At 38.4% G+C, this 26,935-nt stretch overlaps 2 protein-coding genes across 2 annotated transcripts; one reads left to right on the forward strand and one right to left on the reverse strand.

Annotated features, from left to right (window-relative positions):
• Positions 1–2,140: 2,140 nt before the first annotated feature.
• EMB1789 (CCCH-type zinc finger family protein) lies at positions 2,141–19,564 on the reverse strand. Its single transcript, XM_010243939.3, has 7 exons — positions 19,217–19,564; positions 17,531–19,002; positions 9,721–9,786; positions 9,443–9,571; positions 5,074–5,124; positions 3,309–3,449; positions 2,141–3,115 (listed from the first exon to the last, which is right to left on the reverse strand). The coding sequence occupies exons 1-7, from the start codon at positions 19,401–19,403 to the stop codon at positions 2,288–2,290; spliced, it is 2,874 nt and encodes a 957-aa protein (XP_010242241.1). The 5' UTR covers positions 19,404–19,564; the 3' UTR covers positions 2,141–2,287.
• A 74-nt stretch (positions 19,565–19,638) lies between these two features.
• On the forward strand, positions 19,639–21,794 carry LOC104586646 (uncharacterized). The gene is made up of 2 exons (XM_010243938.2): positions 19,639–20,291; positions 21,001–21,794. Exons 1-2 carry the CDS (start codon positions 19,793–19,795, stop codon positions 21,501–21,503), a joined length of 1,002 nt encoding a protein of 333 aa, XP_010242240.1. The 5' UTR covers positions 19,639–19,792; the 3' UTR covers positions 21,504–21,794.
• Positions 21,795–26,935: the final 5,141 nt, after the last annotated feature.

A 26,935-nucleotide genomic window follows, 5' to 3' on the forward strand; every position in this document is an offset into this window, starting at 1 on the left:
GGCAAATGCACCAAGTAACAAACCATGAGGAGCCATTGCACTATCTCAAGCTGATTTTCATCACATCCGGTCTTCATAAGTGAGAAGGTGGTGATGGGACCCTTCTCCTAATGTGAGCAACCAAATCAATTTTCTTGGTATATGAGCATTGAATTAGGGCCTGTTCATTTGCTCTGAATTCTAACATTTGAAAGTGCAATAATTACATTAAGAGGTATATTGGTATTGGTGAACTTTTATTTTCTATGAATTTCAAATGCAGATTCCTCTTAAGAGATAAGAGTTAAGAGGAAACGAACAGGCCCTTAGATTATGAAGTTGAGGTAGTTACAATAAAAAAGGGGAAAATTACACTTCAGTACCCTGAACTTTGTGGGTAGCGTCAAGTTAGTATCCGAACTTTCAAATAGTGTCAAGTTGGTCCCTATCGTTAACCGACCATCGACTATCTGTTGAAGATGTCAAAACTACCCTTCAAAAGAAAACAATGTTCATTGTCTTTTACTTTGAGACTGAACCGATTGAGGTGTTTGAGATTCTAGACTAATGAAGCCATTGTTTTCTACCTTTAAATCTGAAACACATTCTTGTCTAGTTATTTCTTTGCTTTCAGTTATTGTTTCCTTATATCATATTTCATGTTTTTTCTCTCTTTTTTCTTTGAAGATAACTGATTCAGTCTCAAGGTAGAAGACAATGAACAGTACCTTCTTTTGAAGGGTAGTTTTGACATTTTTTAACAATTTTAACAAATGACTGACTGTTAGTTAACAGCAAGGACCCATTTGACACTTTGGGTAGTTTTGACATTTTCAACAAATAATTGACTGTTAATTAACTGCAGGGACCAATTTCACATTTTTTGAAAGTTTAGATATTGTAGTGACATTTGAAAGTTCGGGTACTAACTTAACACTACCCCCCAAAGTTCAGGATACTAAGTGGAATTTTCCGATGCAACGTTTCTGATATTCCAGATTCCGGGGCAAATCCTTTTTTTTCCTCACCTTGGAAATTGGAATGTACTGTACCGTGTAAATTACCCTAATTTAGGGATTTGTATCTGAAAGATATTGGCCTTGACCTTGAGAGGACAACCACAGGCACAGCTGCCCAGTGCCCAGACAAAGATGATTGGAAAAAGTAAGATAAAAGGTTTTTGGTTTGCATTAAAAATCACGGGACGGGGAGATCCATGTGCAGGTAGGGGGGGGGGGGGGTCGTGAGCCCCATCCCCCAAACATTGAGATCCTGCCTTGATTTGTTTTGCTTTTGCTGAGAATGAAAATTGATGATCTATAGTCAACGATACATTTAACAATCCCGAATGGTTAATGAAGTTCACCCTCTTGGATGTACAGTACAGACTACAGAGAAAGAGATCTAAAGAGAACAGTAACATGCAATCACTCATGTACCATCAATATCATACAGGTAAGGTCAACTGCTAGTAGTTGAGAATTGGATATTCATAATCCAAGGACTTGATGAATCTAATAGAACATAATGGTGGGACAAGATTCTCGATTCTTGTAGTTGACCCCCAGTAGTTAGAATTAATGTTGAGTTGAGTTAAACAGAGGCATTGGATAGCAGTTGGATCTGAATTTGATCCGGGGCTACAAATGGATCTATTTAGAGGCTGTCTAGATTAATCAAAGTATGCCTAAGTGGATCTGGTTAACTGTGATGCATTGATGGCCCTCCTAATTACCAATTAGGGTTGCAACTTGGGCTGGATTAGCCCAGATCCAATCTGAACCCTAATACCAAAAAAGTCAGGTTGGTTTGAAAAAATATCTGAACCCTGAATATCATTCTTCCAAGCTTTTCATTTCAAAGTTTCAGAACTCTTAGTCCAAAGGGAGGAGACAATGACCCTTAAATTGAGCTGCGTATGAGACATCCCTCTTGCAAGAGGCAGGGTTTCACGCCCATGTATTGGCAGGTTATTTAGATGAGAAATGCTAGACTGGTTTACACTAGTCTAGGTTGTCTTCCTCACCCACATTCCAAGCAATGTACCAATCAGCCTCTGACTGTGACAGATTTGAAGCTTAACTGGTCTTATCTATCAACCACATAAATGTTGACTGAGGAAGCCTATTAGAAGAGCCAAGTAAAAGGATGTTCAAACATTGGACGGTCTGCAATGGCTGGTGTGAATATTATTCAACCATGATCCATGTATGTCAAAAAACTAAAGCTTAAGAACCACTCTTACTATCTACATCCAAGGAATGCTTACTGGTTACAAATATTTCTATTGTTCTTTCCTTGTTTCTACTCACTGTTTGCTGCTACTGCCAATGCCAAACAAGAATTCCTCTAAAATCTTAGAAGCTTTCATTGATTCATTCTTGCCAGATTCCATGCTTAAAGCAGTGGGACCATTGTGTCGTCTCTCCATCATTTCAGACTCATATTTCGCTGCAAATGCTAATGTGGACAAGAGTGCCTTTTGAGCAGAGTTTGGCGTGTTCTTGTTATTACCATCTACTAATGGGTTTGATTGGTATTTAGAAAGTGGACATGCTGGTACCCTCAGTAACATGTCATTGGAGCTTTCATGCTTGTTTGTTGCACTTTCAATTCCATCATCCCTTTTTGAAGGCAAGATATCTCGTTGCTGCTTACTGAAATCACTTGATGATGCCTTTCCAATTGATAGAAAGCTTATCCCTTTGGGTGTTACTGCATGTTGAGTCATCCTATGCATCACATTCAAGCTCTGGTGCTTCTCTGGTGCAACTTGGTTCTCCCAATTCCATATCTTAGCATCACCAATCCTCTTGGAAGGTGGATCACCTTCTTGATTCCTACTGGAACCATCTGATGGTGTTTTCCCAACTGATAGAAAGTGTATTCCTTCAGGTGCCAGCGCAAGTGGTTTTGGATTCCTCTCCACAATGTTTTGCTGTGTATTCCTTTGAAGGAGAGTCCTCTTGGAGGAAGGCAGCCCTAGGTTTGTTTTTCCATCCATATCCTTAAGGGAGTGATGAGAGGTACTCTTGATGTTCAGTTGCTTCTTTGAATTTGTATCAGGCGGCAGATGTGTAGGCTCTGACTGTGTTTTGTCGACTTTGGACAATGACAGAACTTCTTTTGGGGGCACCTGGGGTGAATAAAATCATTTGGCACAGTTATATTCAAAGCAATGTGAGAAAGAGTGAACTTGGTAGGTATAGAAGGTTAAGTTAAAAGAGAGACAGCAAGAGTCAATAAAATTAGATATCTTTATTTAAAAGTATCTGCAGGATAAAATATCTAATCAAAACTAGTAGCAACTTATTTAGTAGAGGAAGTACCTTGTGTGAAAACATGCATTTATCTCCTCTGATGCAAGAACCTTTGGACACGTAATTGTTACATGGATACTTGGAAAGCTCATGATCAAAAGGACACTCATCCCCTTTCAAGCATGAATTGCGTGCAAAATAACTGCATGGCTGCAATAGGCAAATGAATTAGAAATAGAGAGAAAATACTGATATAGTAACCCTTCAATGAGAATAATAACCAAGAAGCAGGCAGCAGGTTTTAAGAATGTATATTGCAGGGCATAAACAATGCAATATATAGTAAAATGTTGGAAGAAATTGTTCACCAATGAAACAGAAGAGAAGGGGGAAATTATCTTCAGCATTTGTCCATCTTCATTTTATGTTGTTCAAAACTGTTTCAGGGTATGAATCATACTAATTACAGCAGTCTTTAAATGATTAAGCATCTCTTTCCATCCTTTTTGTTTCCTTGTGGTAGTAAACAGGAAATAAAGGGAAATAAAACATGAGGCATCTCAGCCTCAACAATTATGAATCATCTTGAGATACTTTTCTGAATCAGATTATATCATGCAGACAGTATGATACCTATACCATAGTCAAAATCCAGGTAGATCACAATTTCAAAAGTGTTTTTTCACTTGAAACATGATACTCAATGTTTTTGAGATTCAACCTTCTTAAAAATGGTTTATGATTTGAGCTAATCAATATTTATCAGGTGAACCTAACAACCAAGAGATGAGAATTATCTGTCCTTTTAGGAGGAACCTGAATAGAGAACATGTTCTTTACATTCATCTAGCACAACACATCACTGCAACTCTCCAAGCAATGGATCTAGATCTTATTTTTAGTTGAAATAATTCTACCTACCAATCTCATTTTTTTTTTGATAAATTACCTACCAATCTCATTTGCACATGGATAATCACATCATGACTCCCCATGTGAGCTGGGCAGAGTTACACACTACTCCAGGTTTAAGAGTGCACTGTGCAGACATTGATTGCTCCCATTCTGTCTTCAGATCATCACTAATTGCATTCCACAAAAGAGCTATGACTTGCCTACTTGTGCCCCATATTTTTCTTTTCTTTTCTTTTCTTTTTTTCTGACCAGATGAAAGAGGATTTTTGGCACATCCCACCAGAACACTGAGTCACCCCTCAAGTCTACCTGGAAATTTTACAACTAGGTAAAATATGTACTACCATCAGATCACTTTAACTGAACACTTTCTTCAATCTTTACTGCCTCATGAATCCTAACTGATAATTTGACACCTGGGTTTACCCTTACCACTGAGTTCACAGGCAGCCAATATATGTCAAAGATTAATCAGGAAGATGAAGTCACTTATGTTCTGTCTGCAAAAGCTTAAGTTCATTAGGTAAAAATAAAGGTTGGACAATGATTTATTTTATTTTATTTATTTATTTATTTTCATTGGATAACTACTTACAGCTAATTAACCCCACTGAAAATTTATAACTTCACATACCTATTTGAAGCAAAACGAAAGCAAAGCGTATGCAAGGGTATATTCTTGCATATGAATTCAGAAATACAAAACCATGCCATGTACTTAAAATCTATGATTGCAAATCCAATCCAACAATCTATGCTGTAACATCTTAAAAACCTTTCATTAGTGATCAGAAAATAACTAAAAAACCAATGAACAAGCTCAAGTGAGTCATGAGAAATTATTGCCAAACATATTGATCAATGATTACACAAAATGATACCTTTTATCAGATGGGAACATTTAGACAAGTGACCGTACCTGCGATTTTGTTAGAGGAATTATATCATGTGAAAATCTGCAGAGATCACCCTGACAAATAAGTAGACATGTATTAGATGGCATGGAGGAAAGATTCCAAAGGAAATGGACACAATGATATGAAAAGAGCACAATGAATGCATGTCAACAAAAAAAAAATGTTTTCTGCAACCCAGTCAATTTTGATTCTGACACAGAGCAATGTTGCAAAGAACACTTGCTCAAAGTCAATTGCAGAAGAGCTCTCATGCCATGGATTATGGATGAAAGGGTGATGACATGGGACACAATGGGACAGTGTGACCACATAGGATTAAACCATATGAAGGGTCCACAATTAACCCAAGACCACTTATTGTTTTTAACCATAATAGCACCATAACCACTTCCATGTGTTCTAAGTGGGGCTCATCTACTGCCAGCCCCCACCTAGAGCATATCTAAGCCCACAGATGCCATTTGCAACATTACTCTTCAACAAAAATGTATCAGAAAGTTCCAACTAGCCAAATGCTCAGAAAAGGTTATAATAGGAGTTAAGAAGCTTATAGAGCAATATTATAAGGCTCACTGTTGGTCAAAATAATGTAGTACAATCGCAATTCTCTGGTTGCTCAACATTCTTGGATTGGTACACATAAAAATGCTGCTTTCTTATTCTTAGAAAGGCCTCTTCCAGACACTATATCTCAGTTACTGAAGGGGACCAGCAACCCATTAGGTAGAGCAAGAGGTTAGGTGAGGTTCATTGGAACTAATCCATTTGCTCAATGACATTATGCTGCCCTTGTCTTCATGCAGTAATGTTGTTAATAGATGCCGAGGGAAGAGAATGGAACTGCCAATGAGCTGGCATAGTCCAGGGATATGAGAATATTTTGTGGACCCTCCTCAACTGTCTGTAGAGCTTGTACAGATTAAGAATGGGCTGATGTACTATTTCTTTTGTTTAAATCCCAACTCGTGCTTCATTAGATGGTTTTGATTATTTCTAAAACAATGCAGTATATTTTCTGTCTCCTTGAAAGAAATTAGAAAACAAGGCTTCCTCGAGTTTATGCCTGCAGCCATTTTATGCACAGTTGGGACTGAAAGAAACAGAAGAATCTTTCAAAACAAGGCTTCTAATATAGATTGCTTGATTGCCTTTGCTTTTGGCAAGCTCATCTCTTGGGTGGCTGTGGCCAAGGGCCTTCAAGCTTCTGTTCTTTGTTCTCAGTTGAGATCCAGGGACTTCCTCGAGTTATGATGTATTGTAGGAGGTTTAGTGTGTTTGGCTCCTGACCTTGGGGGCCTTGGTTGTAATCTGTTTTTTTTTTCAGGTGTTTCTTGAATAAAATTTTACCTTGCTTTTCCCAAAAAAAAAAAGAAATTAGAAAACAAATAAACAAAACAACTAGAAAGGGACAGTCAATGAGAAACTGTAATGAGACCACAACCACCAATTTGAATGAACACATAATAACAATGGGTTGTCCTCAAATCACCACCATAAAATAACAGACCATCCATTTCTCTGAAATAACCTAAATTTTAATCAATTTAGTCTGGCACAGCCAAAATGACACACTGAGATTCAAGCAATTAAACTTTTCATATGACACTGTGATTTAGTGATTACAATGTTGAAAGAAATAAAATTTGGAAGAAATTCAACAAAGAAGGTATGAAATATCTGGTTAAGGCTGTTTGCTGTTAACAATAGCTTTATAGTTCCCACCAATCTAATCTCTCTCTCTCTCTCTCTCTCTCTCTATATATATATATATATATATATATATAACTTGTACAAATCTTTCCATTTTCCAATTCGATCCAAAGCCGACCTAAAATACTAGAAAACCGAACAACTCGGGTCGAGTTGACTGGGTTGGTTGGTTTCATCAGTTTGATGAATAAACCTAACTGAAATTAATTATTGTTATTTTTGTATTATAAAATATTTATTAAAAGTAGTATATAAAATATGAGTAATTATTAATTATTTAAAAAGATGAAAATATAAAACAATTGTATAGAGTTCACATTTGTGCCCCACAACGTCCCATAGCATATCCCCGTCGTTTATTGGGAACATCTCCTAATGATGACATCATCGATTCTGGTACTATCATCGGGAGATGCTCCCAATACACGGTGGAGATGTGTTGTGGAACATTGTGGGGCGCCCCTTTGTGGGGCACAGATGTGAACTCTACTCTTATGTGTTTCTATTAGAGTCATTTACTATAACACACCTTATAGTTTTACATATTTACTTAAACCTACCTTACAGTTTTCATTTTGCTAAAACATCCCATATATTTTACAACTTATTTAATCAACCTTTCATTAAGGAGTGTTTGTTTTGCCATTAGGCCCATGATTTTTTATTCAAAAAATACCCTTTAACACTTTTTTTGCACATAAAAGAAAATTGACCAAATATAGCCAATAGAGTGGTTGCCCGCAAGGTTCAAAGTATCGATACGTATCGGCCCATATCGGCTGATACGTATCGTGCCGATGGCTTCCCGATACGCCCTTGCAAGGGGTGTATTGGGGTTCTGACCGGTTCAGGGGGTGGAGGAGCCTTAAACTAGCCCCCCTGAACCGGTTTTGAAAAAAAGGCAAAAAAACACTATCGATATCACCCAATACGCCCCTACCGGCATATCAGGTGTATCAGTATTTTGAACCTTGGTTACCCATGTCTTATTAAGGGAAAAAATGGTAATTTAATTTTTATTTTCTTTTGATTAAATTTATTTAAGTGAGCATTAGGGTCAACACTATCATTTTCCATTGTCATCTAATGGAAGATTGATTAAATCCATTGCAAATTATAAGTGGTGTTTTAGTAAAATGCTAACTATAGGGTGGATTTTAGTAAATCCATGAAACTATAAGGGTATTTGAATAAATGACCATTTCTATTATTTAGCTTTGGCTTAATAAATCCTGTGCATCGCATGGGTCCCTGCTAGTATATATTAAAGCTAAGCCCTAAGATGGCTTCCTCATCAGACAAGTAGTCATCCCTCCTTTCAGAAAAAATTATCTATTCTGAGAGCAATTTTAATGGATTGGTAGTTACCACCACTTCAGAAAAACTAGGAGTAGTTACTTCCACTCTCAAGAAGTACTCACTTCAAATGGTGTGAGGCCCATATCAATAATGACCATCCTTTCTAATTGAACTTTATTATAATATAAATCCGAGTGGTGTAGGAACCAACTAATTGAAATTTCACTCAAGTTGAAGTAAATTTTTAAACATATACTCCTCCCAAGACCCCAAATAACTGGGACCAACATTGGATAATAGGTATCCTAACTCGAATAAAAGACCCAACACAAAAGCTTTCAGTTTTAACAAAAAAAGGGCTTTGAATACCTGGTGTGAGCTAGATAAAGTGGGATGTTATTTACAAATAAAACCTGGTTTAATCTCTTAAATCAAATAAAAAAAACCTAACCTAAATTTACCATATGGATAATGGGTGCCAGACAAAAAATATGTCAGAATAGTTGCTCTGTACTAAGTATGTGGTGGTCATTATCTATTATCTATGTAGAACAGATAACAGAGTAGGATTTGTGCCTAGTGCACCCTAGAGAAAAGATATATAGGGTGTTATACCTCCTATTAGGGGTGATCATAGACTGGACCAGTCCATGCTTAGCACCTATGATAAGGGTCATAGCTTTGGCCTGGTCTGCACTGTACCCCAGGCCCAGGCTTCCGACCTACAACCTTAAACACAATCTATATTTGACAACAGGAACATATTGTATTCATTTTCATTACAAGATGAAATCCATAATGTCCAAAAAATACAGCAGGGGCACTAAAAAACAGCAATTAGCCAACCACACGCAAAGAAGACACCTTAAGCAAGCAAATTACAATCAATCCCAAGTTCCAGCATATAAAGTGTGAGAGACTCCTATGTGGGGTGCTGCTTTCTTGGGTCTATGACAGCGGACTTTGAAATTAGATGGTCAAATCCAATGACACTCCCGAATTTAAATCTTTCATCTTTGATACATGTGAGCAACTGTTATTTCCATGAGAAATGATCATCTTAACTCACTAAAATGATAATTGTTTCATCCAGAAGCCTTGTCTTCTCACATTCCGATAATTCAAAATTCACAAAGCTCCCAACCAAAACATGAGCTTAACAATAGAGAAGGAACTTTATATATTCTTTCACAGATTTAAGCTCTAATATATGAGATAAACTGTATCAATGCGTTTATGTAATTAGAATACACAGAACTGCTATAGTTATTGGCATCAATTGCAATCTCTGACTGCTGCTAAAAATCAGGACAAAATGTGTATCTAATTTCCAAAATAATAGATTTTGGGGCATGGTACAACCTTCTGGCATCTTCCCTTTAAGTAGTGATTGCAATACTTGACAGTTTTTGGTTTCGAAATTGGCTGTATTTTCAACCTCTTAATCCCAAGAAGCTTGTTCTTTTCTGCACGTTTCTTTCTACTTCGAAGCTGCAAAACCAGATCACAGTGAATATATTAGATTTCCCATCATGTGCCAAACACTTGTCAATTCAGTGATTTGTTAAATCTATTGGCAACAAAATGTGAGGAATCTCATACTTAGCTTCCAAAGCTCCACACTCTAACAAAGGCAATACCTTTTTCTTTGCTTTCTTTTCCTGAGTCAAAGGACTTCGCTTTCTCTTTTTGTCAGTTTTAACATCCTGTGCCCAATGAACAACACCAAGCTACTCTGGTTAAACAGGGCAAGAAAATCAGACCAAAAATAACACAGACAAGATGACCAATAAATAATAAAGTTTTCAATATAATTTGATTTTCCTTCTAATGCTGTCAAGTGTATGTATATTCAAGTGGATGCAACTATGGTTAGGCCCAGAGTATGTTTGATTTTTCCTTATGGTGGATGCATCTATAATTAGGTCCAGAGTATGTTTGGCACAAAAGGGCAAAAATTCTAGGATTGGCAGAAAACTTCAACACTTAAGGAATCTAGGGTTTTAGGTGGGATTTAGGTGCAATATTTGGAAGGATGACAGGATGTAAGAATATATAGGGGGAGACCAAATATGGGATGGATTAGAGATGGTTTGTCATAAAAAGACAAAAAAGCCAGAATGAGAAATTTTCAAGTTTTGATGGAATTTAAAGAAAAACTTACCTAATTGTAGTCCTTTGAGAATGTGGAATGAATATCTTTTAATGAAAAACTTATGGCTGTTGATGGTAGTAATGGCTTCTTGAAGGATTAAAAGGAAAATAGAGAGTCAAAGGAGATAATTTTTTTTACTATATAATGTAATACCATACTGTACAGTTTCTCAATGTACAGGGGTGCCTTTCGTATTTTTTGATTATATATTGCAATACCATACTTTACAGTTTCCAAAAAGAAAAAAAAAGAAGAGAGAAAAAATTTGAGATCACTAAACAGGGTTTTTAGACTCACTCTAGGGCATAGGAATCACCTACCACAGATAGCATAACCTGTAAAATCTCAAATCAATTTCATTCATTCATCATATCCACATTTTTGCACTTCAGACATGTATATAGGGGGTGCACAGTCCTACTAGAACTAGGAAAGCCAAAATTTATAGACTTGCCAGTTGCCACTATCATAAGAAAATTAAATAACTCCTAAAATACTTAACCAATGAGTCTGAGATTTTAAATACAACTAAAATATGACTAGGCAAATCAAACCACTAGGCTGTACACCCCTAAATATAAAACAACCAAAATATCCCTGCTATCTAAAAATACCAAAACACGTACAATTTCAGAAAAATCCATATTTGGCTCCTTATTCAGGGTATCTTCCATTCCTAATTTCTAAACCTTTTTCTTATGCATGGTCTTATCAAAGCTGCATTTAATGTACTTTATCCTCGTACTACTTATTTTAAGTGCTGGATTCCTAAAACATCCCTTCATGGATCTAGCTTTACTTGATTCTTCTATTAGCTCAAAATAGGATTCATATGTAATATAGTAATTACTTTGGAGTTAGACAAGAGAAGATGACCAATGCTATTTTTACATAAAGCATCAGAGACTCACAATCTGATAAACAACTAAGTAAACATTTAAGTGAACAGAGTAGAATGAGAGGTAAAGTGAACACAGAGGGAAGATGCAAAAGTCGCAAATTTGAAAACTCTTACAAAATCAAGAGAGTTTCAAGAAAGCCTATTATAATGCATACAAGTTGAAAATGGACATGTGGACCAAAATATAAAGGCATTTATAGATGAATCGATGTTATCCTCTATTTGTTAGAATGCACCAAAAACCATACTCTTAAAATTTAATGAATGGAGTTATGAAGATTTTAGGTTCAACTCACAAATCCAGACCATGAAAGTGAATTCACCCAATATGACAGAACTAGCTAATAAGGTACACATCAACATTGAAAGCTGAACCACTGTAGTCGAAGTAGCAGAGAAGAGAAGAGGAGAAGAAGAAGAGATGCTGAAAATGTCGAACTGTACTAGCCAGTCGACCAGTTCTTTATTTACAGATGAATATAGTACAAGGTACAAGAAATTATTGGGATGCCCCTGATTAGTGATGGGACACCCAGATGACTTAAATCATTAAACAGGATTAGGCCCATTAACACAAGCCCAGTTACAAGATAAGTTAAACATAAGAATGGGCTAATAAGAACTCTTATCAGCCGAACATCACTCTAACATTCTAACACTCCCCCTCAAGCTAAGCATAGATATCAATCATGTTTAGCTTGCCAAGTATGTCCCTGAACTTCGTTGATGCCAGCCCTTTAGTTAATACATCTGCAATCTGCATCTCTGATGGAGTATAAGGCACACAGAGTTCTCCTGAAATAATTCTCTCTCTGACAAAGTGTTGATCAATTTCAATATGTTTTGTCCTGTCATGCTGCACAGGATTGTTGGCAATGTTGATAGCAGCTTTATTATCACAATACAGCTTGAGAGGACCCTCTGTCTTGATACCAAGCTCATTAAGGAGAGTCCTGAGCCATAAGAGTTCAGCAACCCCGTGTGCCATAGCCCGGTATTCTGCTTCTGCACTTGATCTAGCCACAACATTCTGCTTCTTACTACGCCATGTGACTAGGTTTCCTCCCAAGAATGTACAGTAACCTGAGGTTGATTTTCTGTCTCCAACAGACCCAGCCCAATCAACATCAGTGTAGGCTTCAATTTCAAGTCTGCTGTTTTTTCTGAATAAAATTCCTTTCCCTGGGCAAGTCTTCAAGTATCTGAGGATTCTTTCCACTGCTCTCATATGAGGGGTCTTTGGTGAGTGCATGAATTGACTGACAACATGCATTGCATAGGCAATGTCTGGCCGAGTAAGGGATAAGTATATCAGTTTTCCTACCAACTTTTGGTACCTTTCCTTATCACAGTATTCCTCACCCATTGATTCTTGTAATCCATGGCTTGGTTCTATTGGAGTGTCTGCTGGCCTACACCCCATCATGCCTGTTTCCTCTAGGAGATCTAGCACATACTTTCTTTGACATATGTAGATTCCTTCTCTTGATCTAGCAACTTCAATTCCAAGAAAGTATCTCAGATTTCCCAGGTCTTTGATCTCAAACTCTGAAGCTAAGAACTCCTTCAGCCTCTTCATCTCTCTCACATCATTTCCAGTAATCACCATATCATCCACATACACAATGAGTGCTGTAAGTTTGTCATCCTGTCTCCTTGTAAACAATGTATGGTCTGCACTGCTCTGAGTGTACCCTACTTTCTTCATGGCCAAACAAAGTCTCTCAAACCATGCCCGGGGAGATTGCTTCAAACCATATAATGCTTTCCTTAGTTTACATACCTTCTTTCCAACATCATATCCAGGTGGGGGTTCCATGAATACCTCTTCATGAAGATCACCATTTAGGAAGGCATTCTTCACATCCAGCTGATGAAGTTCCCAAGAGAATTTTGCTGCTAGTGACAGTAGAACCTTGATTGTGTTGAGCTTTGCTACTGGGGCAAAGGTTTCCTTGTAGTCAATTCCTTCCTTTTGTGTAAACCCCTTTGCCACGAGTCTGGCCTTATACCTCTCAACTGACCCATCTTCCCTGTGCTTTACTGTGAATACCCACTTGCACCCAACAGTGCCTTTCCCTTCTGGCAGGTCCACCAATTCCCATGTCCTTGCTTTCATTAGGGCTTTCATCTCCTCATTCATGGCTTCTTTCCACCTTGGATCAGATGCCGCCTCTGAATACCTGGAAGGGACACATACAGAGGAAAGAGCAGACACAAAGGAATGATAGGCAGGGGATAAGTGTGAGTAAAAAACATAATCGGCTATGGGATGCCGAGTGGTACAAGAACGAACAGGCTTACGGAGAGCAATAGGAAGATCCAAATCTGAATTGAGTGAATCAGAATTACCTTGGATTGCAGAGACAGATTGATCTGAGTTCAACTGGTTGCAATCATGAGGTTGAGGGGCCTTCTTCCTTCTACTGTATGTAAGTATCTCTTTCTCTTGTTTATTGGAACCTTCAGAAGTATCAGCCGAATCTGGAGAAGCAACTGGCACAATGGAAGTCTCACTAGGTTGACCCGGAATGTTATAGCTAGTAGTAGTGGAAGGTGCTGAAATGGGAACAAAAAGGAAGGGAGAATGAGAATCCTCTTCCAACCCACTACTCTCCCCCTGAAGAGGATTCTGAGAAGACTCGAAATAGGGTTGAAACTCAAAAAAGACTACATCCCTGGTGACATATTTTTTCTTGGAGACAGGATCATAACACTTATACCCCTTCTGCGTAGGAGAGTACCCCAAAAATATTCCCTTTGTAGCCTTAGGATCCAGCTTGGTCTTCTTTGGATCTTTCACATGTATGAAGCATGTACAACCAAAAACCCGCGGGGGAAGAGGAAATTCTGGAAGAGTGGGACACAAAACAGAGAAAGGAGTCTTCATACCCAGTACCTTAGATGGCATCTGATTTATCAGGTATGATGCAGTGAGAACAGCTTGAGACCAATATTGCTTGGGCACATTGTGCTGGAAAAGAAGGGCTCGAGCTGTCTCCAATAGATGTCTGTTCTTGCGCTCAGCGACCCCATTTTGCTGAGGGGTGTAAGCACACGATGATTGATGTAACATGCCTGCTTCTTCCATGAATGAGTTCAGGGATCTTTCAAAGTATTCAGCTGCATTGTCTGAACGGAATTGCTTGATCTTTTTATCAAATTGTGTTTCAACCATCTTGCAAAACATCATAGTTATCCGGGGAACTTCATCATGTCCTTTCAATAGATAAATCCAAGTGCACCGAGAATAATGGTCAATAAAACTGATGAAGTAACGGAAGCCATCAATGGAAACAATGGGTGAAGGACCCCAAACATCAGAATGAACCAAGTCAAAAGGGGCTTGAATTTCATTACTAGAAATTGGATACATTGATCTACATTGTTTTGACATTTGACACACATCACAAATTAAACTTTGACTCGAAATGCCCTTACATAATTCGGGAAACAACATTGCTAAGGAAGAAAAGGACAAATGACCTAGCCTAGCATGCCACAAGTGCAGCCTAGCTATTGACTCCACACTCTCCGGACTAGTAGTAGAAGCTTGCATGGCTAAGCTGACATCTTCATCAAAGTAGTAGAGGCCCCCATACTCATGACCACTCCCAATCGTTCTCCTCGTCAATCTGTCCTGGAAGACACAATGAGAAGGAAAGAAAGTTATACTGCAGTTCAAGTTTTTTGTAAGCTTTGAAACAGACAACAGATTTGAGGTAAGACTAGGAACATGTAGGACTGATTTAAGAGAGAGATCCTTGCTTAGGTCGACCACCCCCTTTCCAGAGATGGTGGAGAGGGACCCATCAGCTACTCTCATCTTATCCTGGCCAGACAACAAATGATATGTGGAGAATAAGGAGGACATATGTGTCATATGGTCAGTGGCTCCGGAATCAATCACCCAAGAGGTAGAACTAATGGAACTAGATGCACTAAATGCAGAGGCTGTACCTAATTTGGCAAGAGAGGTGGAAGCTAAAGAATTGTTCTTCAGACGGGCTAATGCCCGACTGAGAATCTCTACCTCACTAGCTGTGAAGCCCAAAGTACTTGGTCCAGAGGAGTCGGCAGCCTGCCTTGCGGTGGAAGATGACACTGTCTGAATACTCTGTGAGTTGTCACTACTGTTGTTGGTGGCAAGATTCCCACTTGCTGTGTGGCCCTTCTGTTGCCTTTTGTCCTTTCTCAGAGCAGCTGGCTTCAGATGAGGGTACAGGACCCAACATTTCTCCTTTGTGTGTTTCTCACCACCACAATGTGTACACTTGAGGGACTTCTTGTCTGAAAATCTATTCCCCTTAGTGGAGACTAAGGCTGAATGCTCTCCAGGTTGTTCTGTTGACTGTGTCTGGGAGTCAACTTGCATCTCCTTTCTCCTTACTTCTTCATTCCTCACCAGGTAGTAGACATGGTGAAGCTCAGGTAATTCATCTCTCCCTAGAATCTGTGACCTTATACCTTCATATACAGGGTCAAGACCCGCCAGAAACTTGAAGGCTCTGCCCTCCTCAATCTGCTTATCATGCCTCCCCTTATCATTAGCATTTTCCCAATCCAAAATCAAATGGTGGTCAAGCTCTTCCCAGAGGCCTTCCAGTGTTGCAAAGTAGGTTGCCACGGACATGTCTCCTTGCCTTAGGGCTGCAATGTCTTGGTTCAGCCTATAGATTCTAGCATTGTTCTTTTTCTGGCCATATGTCTTAGATACTTTCTCCCAAATTTTAGCAGTTGTGGGGAAGTGATGAACAGTTCTAGCCACCCTAGGAGTCATAGAGGCCAGCAACCAAGACATGACTGTGGCATTTTCCTTACGCCACACGGTGTATTCAGGACTGCCAATTTCTGGTTGTTTCTTGTCTCCATCCAAATAGCCAGTGAGGTCACGAGAGGTAATAAACAGTCTTGCTGAGACAGACCACTCTCTAAAGTTATACTCATCCAATAGCACACTTGTAATCTGCAAGCTATGCAGATTAGGGTTCTCCAGGTTTGAAGACCTTATAAGAGGTCTGTTATCTTTAGAAGAAACTTCACTGGATAGTGATGACATCCTAACTTCGGTCAAGGAGTTGTTTACAGTACTGTTGGTGGTTCTGGTTAGGGCTAGCCGAAGTAGTCACAGAGTTCACAGTGCTGATAGCACACAGATAGGCTTCACCTCAGAGTTCACAGTGCTGGTAGCACACCGGATAGGCTTCACTTGGACTAAACCAGTTCGGGTACAGCAGCAAGAAAAAAAAAATTCTGTAACTGAACCAGTTCACAGAGCTAGAGTAGGGCTGGTAACCGACCTGGAAATGATCAGTAACTGAAGTCGCCACAGTCTTGTAAAGGTTTTTTCTGAACCAGTTCTGATGCAGGTTCTGATTAGCTGAAGTAACCTCAGCAGGTCCTGACAGCTCGCAACACAGTTTCAGACTTGTCGAGACTGTCACAGTTCTGAAGCAGCTCTGTTACAGCAGCAAAAAGTGTTCTGGGCTGGTAACCGATCTGTGCTATGTAGACTCCACTTTGCACTTCGAGTACTGCTACTGTAAAGGGAGTTCCCCTCCTTACAGACAACACTAGGACTGCTGAAATCAGTCCTCAACTAGGTCTGTCCTATACTGACCTCTTCTTAGCAGCCGAATAGCTGCTAACTACTAGAAACTAGTAGGACTCCAGCTTCAGGGTCTTACCTCCCTTGCGCCCTACAACCAAGGGAAACCCTAGGTCGAACCTTGTGTTGTTCTCCTGCAACCCTAGGGTTTCACAGCAGCAACCCAGATAAAAAAAAAGGTGAACTACAGCAAGAAAGATGAGATGGCGTCGGCAGTAACCAGGAAAGTGCTCAATGCTCTGATACCATGAAAGCTGAACCACTGTAGTCGAAGTAGCAGAGAAGAGAAGAGGAGAAGAAGAAGAGATGCTGAAAATGTCGAACTGTACTAGCCAGTCGACCAGTTCTTTATTTATAGATGAATATAGTACAAGGTACAAGAAATTACTGGGATGCCCCTGATTAGTGATGGGACACCCAGATGACTTAAATCATTAAACAGGATTAGGCCCATTAACACAAGCCCAGTTACAAGATAAGTTAAACATAAGAATGGGCTAATAAGAACTCTTATCAGCCGAACATCACTCTAACATTCTAACAAACATCATCAAAGAATTACCAAACTGGTATCTTGATTATCTGAATGCATCACAAGAGTGGTTGTAGTATAGCAAAAAAAAAACTGGAAATAGAAAATGAGTGTCTTTTAGGATAGTTCAATTATAAACAGACATACTGATGCAGCTTAAAAACATGACATTCCCTACATCAAGCTAGAAATAGGGAGGAGAATCAACTTATCAAGAGAATCATAGTAAACAGAAACAGTAATTATCACCATACCTTTTCTGTGGATGTTCCTGGATTTCCAGTTATATTTTTCTCATGAATCTTTTCAGGAAGCCCAAAATTGTCAGGATTAGATACTGAATAATTAGAATCTCCATTGGTTACATCACCTTTCATTTTATTTGTTCCACCTCCTAGAACACTACCATCCTTATATGCCTGTTCAACCATTCCATTTCTGTTATTAACCATCATATTAGGGCTATCCTCCTTCCCTAATTTCTTTTGTTCCTTGAAATTCTCTTCATTATAGTTACCCATAGAATCAACCGTGTTCTCAAGATAAGATGTCAAGGGCATATCTATTCCATCAGCTCTTGCATGTTTCTCGGAATTATTGGAGAAATCTTCTTTCTCAGAGGCATCTGCAGAAACATGTTCTTCTTTTCCCTGCATCTCAAACACAGCATCTTCGGCAACTGAATCAATTAACTGGTCAGGAATCTCTGGATCATCAGATATTTCTCCCTCTTCAATTTCTCTATCTGCAACAAAACCATCAATAGTATCTACTGCAGCAATAGAAGGAACCAATGTCTTTAAGTTCGGTTCTTTCCGCTGTATTTCATGCTGAAGTTCTTCCATCATGTTCTTTTCCAAAGAAGAAGTTTTATTCTGTGTGCTGTTGATTGATACAGATTTTTCAGTAGTTGGACTGTTTTCCACAGATAAGTTGGTTGCTCCTAGAACTTCAAAATTTAAATGTCTGTCATTTTCTATTAGCCCTAATTTTTCAATGGCAATCTCTTCAGAAACAACAGGATCACTTTGGTCAGTCACCAAGGGAATATCATCAACCACGCACTTTTCCAAAGAAGTTTTATTCTGAGTGCTGTGGATTGATACAGACTTTTCAGTAGTCAGATTGTTTTCCACAGATAAGTCAGACGCTCCTAGAACTTCAAAATTCAAATGCATGTCATTTTCTATTAGCCCTAATTTATCGATGACAATCTCTTCAGAAACAACACGATCACTTTGGTCACTCACAAAGGGAATATCATCAACCACACTATTTTCCAAAGAAGAAATTTTATTCTGTGCGCTGTTGACTGATACAGATTTTTCAGTAGTCGGACTGTTTTCCATAGATAAGTTAGTCGCTCCTAGAACTTCAAAATTCAAATGTCTGTCATTTTCTATTATCCCTAATTTTTCGATGTCAATCTTTTCAGAAACAACAGGATCACTTTGGTCATTCACCAAGGGAATATCATCAACCATTAGATCTTTTTCCGTTGATACATTTGTAGGTTTGAGAACATTGTCGCAAACAAAATCCTCATTTCCCTCTACTACCATTCTGCGACCCACACCATCTTTTACCACCGTGCTGAAGGTTTCATCATTGGTATCAATAATTTCAGTATTCTCGATCAACAAATTCTCAGGCTCTCGCCTATCCGGATCGACAAGTTCGTGGAGTACCTCTTGAGTTTCCTGCCCTAGTTCAATGGCCTGGCTACCTTCATTGGAAAAATAATAATAAAGAATAAATATCAACATGTAGTTTAAGCCAAAAAGAAAATAAAAATCACCTTATAGTTTAGTTAAAAAGAGAAAAGAAAGAAAATATCATTTGCATTAGTTTTCTTCTCGCAGTAACGGAGATGATGTCAAACAAGAAAAATAATTCCGGTCATTCAATTACGGGAAACAGAAGATTGGTTGAATAGCTACCTGGAGAAACGATTTGGAGCTTGGGAGAACTTTCACATTCGTCAAGACAGTGAGATAGGATCCGAACCAGAGTGCGGAAAGTCTCGCTCTTGAGAGGCCTGCGATGACGAGGGAAAACGAAAGGTGTTCCTTCATGCATCGGTGGCTTTAGAGTCTCAAGTTTTGTTTTTTCCAATCTATTCTCCATCAATAACCGCTATGCTCTTCTTCTTCTTCTTGAATTGAAGCCTTAACTCGTCAAATCCCTGCACTTAGAATTAACCACTGTTCTTCCAGAAAATCTATCTTTTCGAAACCCTAACGTCTGCTAAACCTCACCAACCGTCATTCCCCCACCCCCAAACTCCTTTCGCGCCATGTCAGTTAACGGCTCCGATTGACACTTGAATCGTCCGAGTCAGCGGTCACTCAGCGAACGACATGGACAAATCGAGGGCATTTTAGTCACTGTGGAATATGAAAATCCATTTATTCAAAATACATTTTCCGCCCTCCTCTTCTCCGTCTGTTTCCCTCTCTAAAATCTCTCCATAGAATAAAATGGAGTGTACATCGCTTACTCTTACAGGAAAGTAAATGGAGATCGAAGGACTAGACGGTTCCACAATTCTGGTTAGAAATGGTATCAAGGAAGTGTTTGGAAGGGGTTTAGGGTTTCCTTCAGACGATAGAACTGTTTCTCGTCGCCACGTTTCATTTGAACTTGACAGCACTGCTGAGAAGGATGTCAGCGAAGATTTTGAACCTAGGGTTTCGTTTGAAGTTCTCGGGAAAAATCCTATTTGGGTGTTAAGCCGTGGTAGCGGGGAAGTCAGGACTTTTATGAGGTTCGACAAAGGGAAAATGAGCGTCGGTGATAGGTTCTGTGTCTCTGCAAAGGAGCCCATCGTATTTACTCTGAAGAGAAGTGGGTTCGAAGGACATAAAGAAAAGGAGAAGAAGGTTTCGGAGGCAGTGGAGCGGGGAAAAAAGGAGAAAGAATTGGCAGATAGTATAAGTTGCAATGGAGAGATTAGAGGGGACGAGGATTTTGGGCTCGAGCTTTTTGATGTTACAGATATTGATCCAGTTAAAGGTTTGGTTCCTGGATTCTTTTCTTTTCAATTGATTTGTTTTTTTTGCTTGATGTTCCATTGTTATGTTCAATATTTTGGCTGAAATGAAATCTAACCTAGATTATAAAAAACAATGAATAAGCTTGAGGCTTGGCTAAGATTAGTCAGTTAACCCATCGCCGTTCTGAAATTTGTCCAATTTGGCAATTCTTGTAATTGCATTAATGAGCTAAGTTTTAAAAATTTTACATAGCATAATCATTCTCTCGAGTAAAAAATAGTTCATATCAGTCAAATCCTTTTCTCCTTAAAGGGAATTTCATGATTTGTATAAAATACGCAATTCGTACAAGCCACAGAATGTATTTATCAAGTTCAAGGTCTCCCAACTTAGAGGTAAACTTGCATTTGTATTTCACTAGTTCTAGACTTCTAGTTTTAGTACTATGAGCCATATAATCTCACCGTTTATTATTCTAGCAGCAGCAGGGTTACTGTTCTCTTATATTTGTTAACACATTTATTTTAAAAATTTGGCCATCATAGAGGCATGCATACATACGCAATGCATGCACCTATTTTGCTGTCAATTTTATGCTAGTAGATGCATGTTACACAATATGTCATTCATGCACTTGTATGACTGAATGGATTTCTTACTTCCAAAGCATCATTCTATATAAAATTATCGTTGTGCTTATTTTGACATTCATTGTTTGTCTAACACAGAGTTTGGGTTTGTGGTGATGGGACATGAGTTTGACAATTACCCAAGGCAAAAGATCCGTGATATTGAGTACTGGGACTGGTTCCTTGAAGAACTAGAGGAAGAGAGTGAAGATGAGGAGCTTCTTGAGAAAGATAGTTCAAAGAGGAAGAAGGGTATAGGGAGAAAGAAGAAGAAAAAAGATGAGGAAAATGAGGATGAAGACTGGATGGGTGAGAGCAAGGATGACAAAATGCTAATTGCAAAATTTAGAAAAGCCAAAAGACCTAAATATTCTACAACTAGGTCGAGGAACCATGAGAAAAGCTCAAAGGATGTAGTAAGTAGTAAAATGTTGGTTCAGGAGAAATTAACAAAACCTAGTGAACATGAGGATGATACCCTAGGTGGTTTCATTGTTAATGATGATGAATTAGAAGAAGATTTTGATGAAGAAGAAGAAGAGGAGGAGGAGGAGGAGGAGGAAGATTATGATGAAGATGATATCATTGAGGAAGAGAGATAATATTGAAATGGATACATAAGATGGAATGTGTACTTAACATGATGTATATTTTGTAGGCTACAAATTTGTATAAGAGGAAGATATACTTTGTAGTCCATAAAATAATGTTTTATAGTTTTTCTTTCTTTATCTTAAAGAATAATCATGTAATATGTTCTACTTTTAATTTTAGCTCATCTCTTTTTGTAGGATGAATTTGTTCACAACTTTGTTGGGATAAATGAAGGTGCTTTTAGATTAGCACCTGACAACAATATGTTAGTATAAATTATTTGAGTTATATTGCACTCCTATTACATTCTCTGTGAACATGGATGCACCACATAGATGCCATCAATGGTGGAGTCAGGGCAGAGTGAGTAGATAAACACTTTTATGAGCATATGGATTACTTAGTATAGTGAGCCCCATATATTTGTTATTACAAGCTTGTCCCCCATTTTTTTTCTTGGCTCTGCTTTTGGATGCGTTTGAAAATATTAGAGATATTTTTCACTAAAAAGAGTCTTAACTAGTTCATTGTTAAGGATATAGTGACCACAAATTGATTACCCTTGGTAGATTTACTTGCATAATACCTGAAGCTACAAAATATTAGATAACAACAAAGTGTGGACACATATTTGTGTCAAAGTGCCAAATGAGCTTTTGCAACTTGCACATCAATGTGTGATCATTGTGCACTATCCCTTCTATGCATCAAGGTTCATTTACTTTGCAAAAATGAACATTCAATGTTCATTTCCCATTAGCACCTTCTTAACATACACTAGAAGTTTATGCAACCAGTAAGCAGTGTTCCCAAGACAACTGAAAACTAGTAGTCTAGTTGTGCCAACACTCGGCCCTTGTTGCAGTGGTTCTTCTGACATACTAATACAACTCCAACTAGAGATCTGACAAAAGATGTTATCTCTTTGCATTCTCAAATGATGCATCATTAGAAAGGACATCTAACAAGATGTTAAAAGGGAAAAGGCCATTACATGGATAGGTGATAAGATAATAAAACCAAAGGAGGCATAAGCATAACTAGGGGTGGATTCGAGTCGAGTCGAGCTGAATATTTGGCTATTCGAGCTCGGCTCGCTAAAATTGTGATAGGCTCAAGCTCGAGCTTGAGCTTGATTCGAGCTAGAGACTTGAGCTCGAGCTCGACCCGGTTCAAAGCCCGCAAGTTCGAGCTCGGCTCGAGCTCAATTGCAAGCCATATTTTTTCTAAAAATTAAAAATTATACATATAAAAATATTTTTTTTATTTTACATACAAAAAATTAAGAATTATAAAAATCATTTATTATTATACATATAAAAAGTAAAAAATATACATATAAAAATAATTTTATTTTACATACAAAAAATAAGAATTATAAAAATTATTTATTATTATACATAAAATATAAAAATTATATATATATATTTATATGTATATGTATATGACTATATGTATATGTATATGTATATGTATGTATAAAATAAAAAGATATTTATTATACTAGGCTCGTGAGCCTCACGAGCCGAGCTTGACTCGATTAGCAAATGAGCCTATATATCAGGCTCAAAGCTCGGTTTAAATCGAGTCAAGCCAAGCTTTTCACGAGCCGAGCTCGAATAGCTCATAAGAAGCTTAGCTCGTGGCCACCCCTAGGCATAACCAACAATATAAGTACGTAACCCCCTTCAAAACTGCCTTAAAAGCAACAAGCCCTAAGAAAACCAATGTGATGTTGATGACTCTAATCAGCAATGTGTCCTTGGCAAACATGCATTGGAATCCAACACTGCACAGATTTGTAAAGTTACTTACACATAACATTTCCTTTCTCTCTGGCTTTTCCAATGTAAAAAAAAAAAAATTAGATGTAATGCTGGGTGTTAATGAGTTAATTGAATCTAGAAAGAGAAGCAAACTCTCCAAAGTGATTTGCAACATTGATTTGGAAAAGGCATATGATCATGCTGATTGGAAATCCCTAGATGGCATCTGTACTTTAAAAATGGAGAAATCGAACTGAAGTCTTGGTACCCCTTGCTGCTTATTAATGGTTTTTCTTAAGTTCTACATCTCAAGAGGTCTTAGACAAGGTGAGTAAGAGACCCTCTATCTCCATTTATCTTCACTAGTGTAAGAGCACATGCCTTGCATGTGTGCAAGTAACTATTAACCATATAGTATTTGGATTTAATTTTTATGACCTACATGGAACCCAAGGCAAGAATCCGCTTTATATACTATAGAGATGTGTAAATGAAGTTTTAGGCAGGATGTCTGTGAAGATAGCAAATGGAGTCCTAATTTAAAGTTTGAAGTGGGAGGGGGCTCACTGAAGTTTTTTTTTTTTTTTTTGTGAAAGCTAACAATAAAATTTTGTTATAAACCGGCAATTATATACAAGATTTACAAACAACCCTATTCACTAAAGATTTTTACTAATATTGGATGGCAACACCTTTTTTTAATGCAACATAAGGAAACATGCAGACACCTCATATACATCTTGAGATGGTTTGGGGCGATGTCTGGGTTATACATCGACCAGCCCAATAGTGAACTTATAGAGGTGGGAGAAGTTCCAGGTATGGGCTTACTAGCTGACATATTAGGATGCAACTGATACCTTGTCATTTTTTTAATCAATAGTGATACCTTATGGTCCTTATCAATTAAGTACTCAAATATACCCTTTGGAGACAAGTGTATTTCTAATCTATTTGGGATCCTATCATTTAGCGATGTTCAAAAGACTTGCTTCATTAAAGAAAAGATGAGGTAGGCTGATCAAAAGAAAAAGAAATAAAAGATGAGGTAGGCTGATCAAAAGAATAAGAAAGAAAAGATGAGGTAAGTGAACTCTTGTTCATAGTGTTTTATCTAGCCTTCTTACTTATTTCTTGTCTCCCTTCTTTATGTCAGCTAGTTTAGCAAACTAGCAGGAAAGGTAAATGATGGATTTTCTATGGAGAGCATGGTAGGATACATTCATAATTCATGTAGATTGAAATAAAGTATGCTTCTTGGAAGCTGATGGTGGGTTGGGGATATGGTACCTTAGAACTGTAAGCTAGTTTCTTCAACCTGTTGTTAACTTGGATAGTCAGACTGTGGGTCACTCTAAGCCCTAACCTGTTTAGTTAAAAAAAAAGCTTGACTTCATCAACAAACTGTAGATCTAGACAATTGAACTGTTGATCTGTTCAAAACCATTCATCAGGTAGTTCAATCGGTTATATATAAATAAGAAAACCTAAGTTCTAAGTAATTATAAGAAATCTCTTTATAAGTTATAGCTGATGTGAGATCTGAAATCAAAAGAGAGGAAGGTGGGAGCAATAGCCTACCTGTTTCATGGGAAGAACTGAGAAAATAGAGGGAGAGAAAGAGGACCTATTTTTGTTTCTTATGTTCTGAAGATAGAGAGGCTGCTTCCAAGTTCCAACTACAGCTTTACCTTCTTAATGGGGAAAGAGGGTATCTTTCTATTGATTTGTTGAAATAGTGAATACTTATAGTAGTATATCTGTATATGTAGCAAAGGGTATTTTGCTATTGATTTCTTAAAATGATATCTTTTTATAACTAGATAACACCAGTTATAGTGGTAGCTTTTGTGCATTCCCATTGTACTTGTACATGGGTGCTGATGTATTTTGCCTATATGCTCTCAACACAATATTTTGTCTTTCCAAAAAAACGTGTTGCATATCAGAATGTAAAAGGAGTTATACCCCATACACATTACTCATTCACTGAATAACAATGATCTGCTTACATCATGGTTCAAAACATTTAACCCAGATGGTTAGACCACTGAACCACCACCAGGGGTAAAAGGCAATTCTCTCTCCTGATCAGGCTTTAAAACTTTCGGTAAGCACCACCTTCCTTGGAAAATTATTTTGGAGGTCTAATGAAAAACCAACAAAGTCTTTAGAGTTTAGGGGAATATCATTGTTGCAAAATGCAGAACTAAGAACTTGGATTGGGACTTGGGGAATCAAAGCATTCCTATAGATGTGAGTATGGAGAGGGATACAAAAGTCATATCCTCAATGAATTAAGGGCATCAAATACAAGATTGGGAACCCGTGTAAATTTTGGTGGGATCCTTGGTGTGATAACCTTCTGATTATGGAGCTCTTTCCCTCCCTTTTTGTTGCCCACCCATGAGCAGGACAGTTTGGCATCTGATTTTTTCAGGATCAGTTTAAAGGTGGTATGGAATTCATGGCTGAGAAGAAATCTAAATGATTAGGAAGTTGCAAATTAATGATTAAAACCCAGAGCCACAAGCCAGTGGTTGATAACAGGGATACTAGGACCTAGTCACGGGATCTCTCTGGAATGTTCTTAGCAAAGTCCTTTAGGAAAATAAACTCATCCTCCACTAGCTTGATCCTTTCCCGACCCCAATGGCCAGTGCCTGTCATTGGCAATACCATCTAAAGTGGCTTTTATGGTGTCGTTACAGTGTCACATAAGTGTCCAACAATGATTAGCCTCAACAGATGAGAGAGGTCTGGACAATGTCATTTGCATGCCATGTTATGGGCCCGAGAATAGGATCGCGTCACGGGTTGGTCCATGGGGAAAAGCTCTTGTTTTCCCTTGTTCCTCCCCTTCCTAGTTGAACCTATCTTGGCGTCCTAAAGGGTGATTTGTCCAAGAGATCACCGAACTCTCCTTTTGCTCTCTTTCTTGACTGGAAATTTGATGCTTTATTCCATAATCTCAGCTCCTTAAATAGGAGAGTACAAGAGGTGAGAGTCCTCCTTGTAGGAAGACTCCTTGTTAAACTCGACTGCTATAGATAAGATAGATAAGACTCCTAACTTAAGAAAAGATAAGACTCCTAACTTAAGAAAAGATAAGACTCCCTAAGATAAATCAGACTCCTAGATAAGATACTAATCCTCTACTAATCCTTATAGATAAGACAAGAAACAGATAAGATAAGATAAGCTGTGACTAGCTAGATAATCTGATGAGGACACCACGTCACTGTTGCTGCCAGCGGTGGTACTTCTTCTCGATGAACGTGTCCACAACATTACACCCCTCCTGGACTACGAGCTTGTCCTCAAGCTCGAAATCTGGGTATGTGTCTTGGAGTTTAGTCAGGGGAATCCTGGATAGGTGGAATGATTTTGCCCTCCTGGATTGGGTTCCAATGAAGGGGGTTCATCCTCATCTTCCTCTTGTTCCACCAGGAGGCAGAAAAGTCTCTTGCACTTGTGCCCTGCTGAGTAGAGTTCATCACAATTAAAACACTGTCCCCTCGCCCTGCGTTCCGCCATCTCAGCCCTGGACAAGTGCTTAATAGGGGGTGCAACAACGCTGCTCCCCTCACTGGATGCTGATCTGGAATTGTGGCTCGTCTGTGGTTTCTGTTCTTGGCTGGCTGCGGAAGATGGAGCCATTCCGAGTGGTTCCG

Source organism: Nelumbo nucifera, chromosome 6, assembly GCF_055504915.1.
Source record: "Nelumbo nucifera cultivar China Antique chromosome 6, China Antique-T2T, whole genome shotgun sequence".
Lineage (NCBI taxonomy): Eukaryota > Viridiplantae > Streptophyta > Magnoliopsida > Proteales > Nelumbonaceae > Nelumbo > Nelumbo nucifera.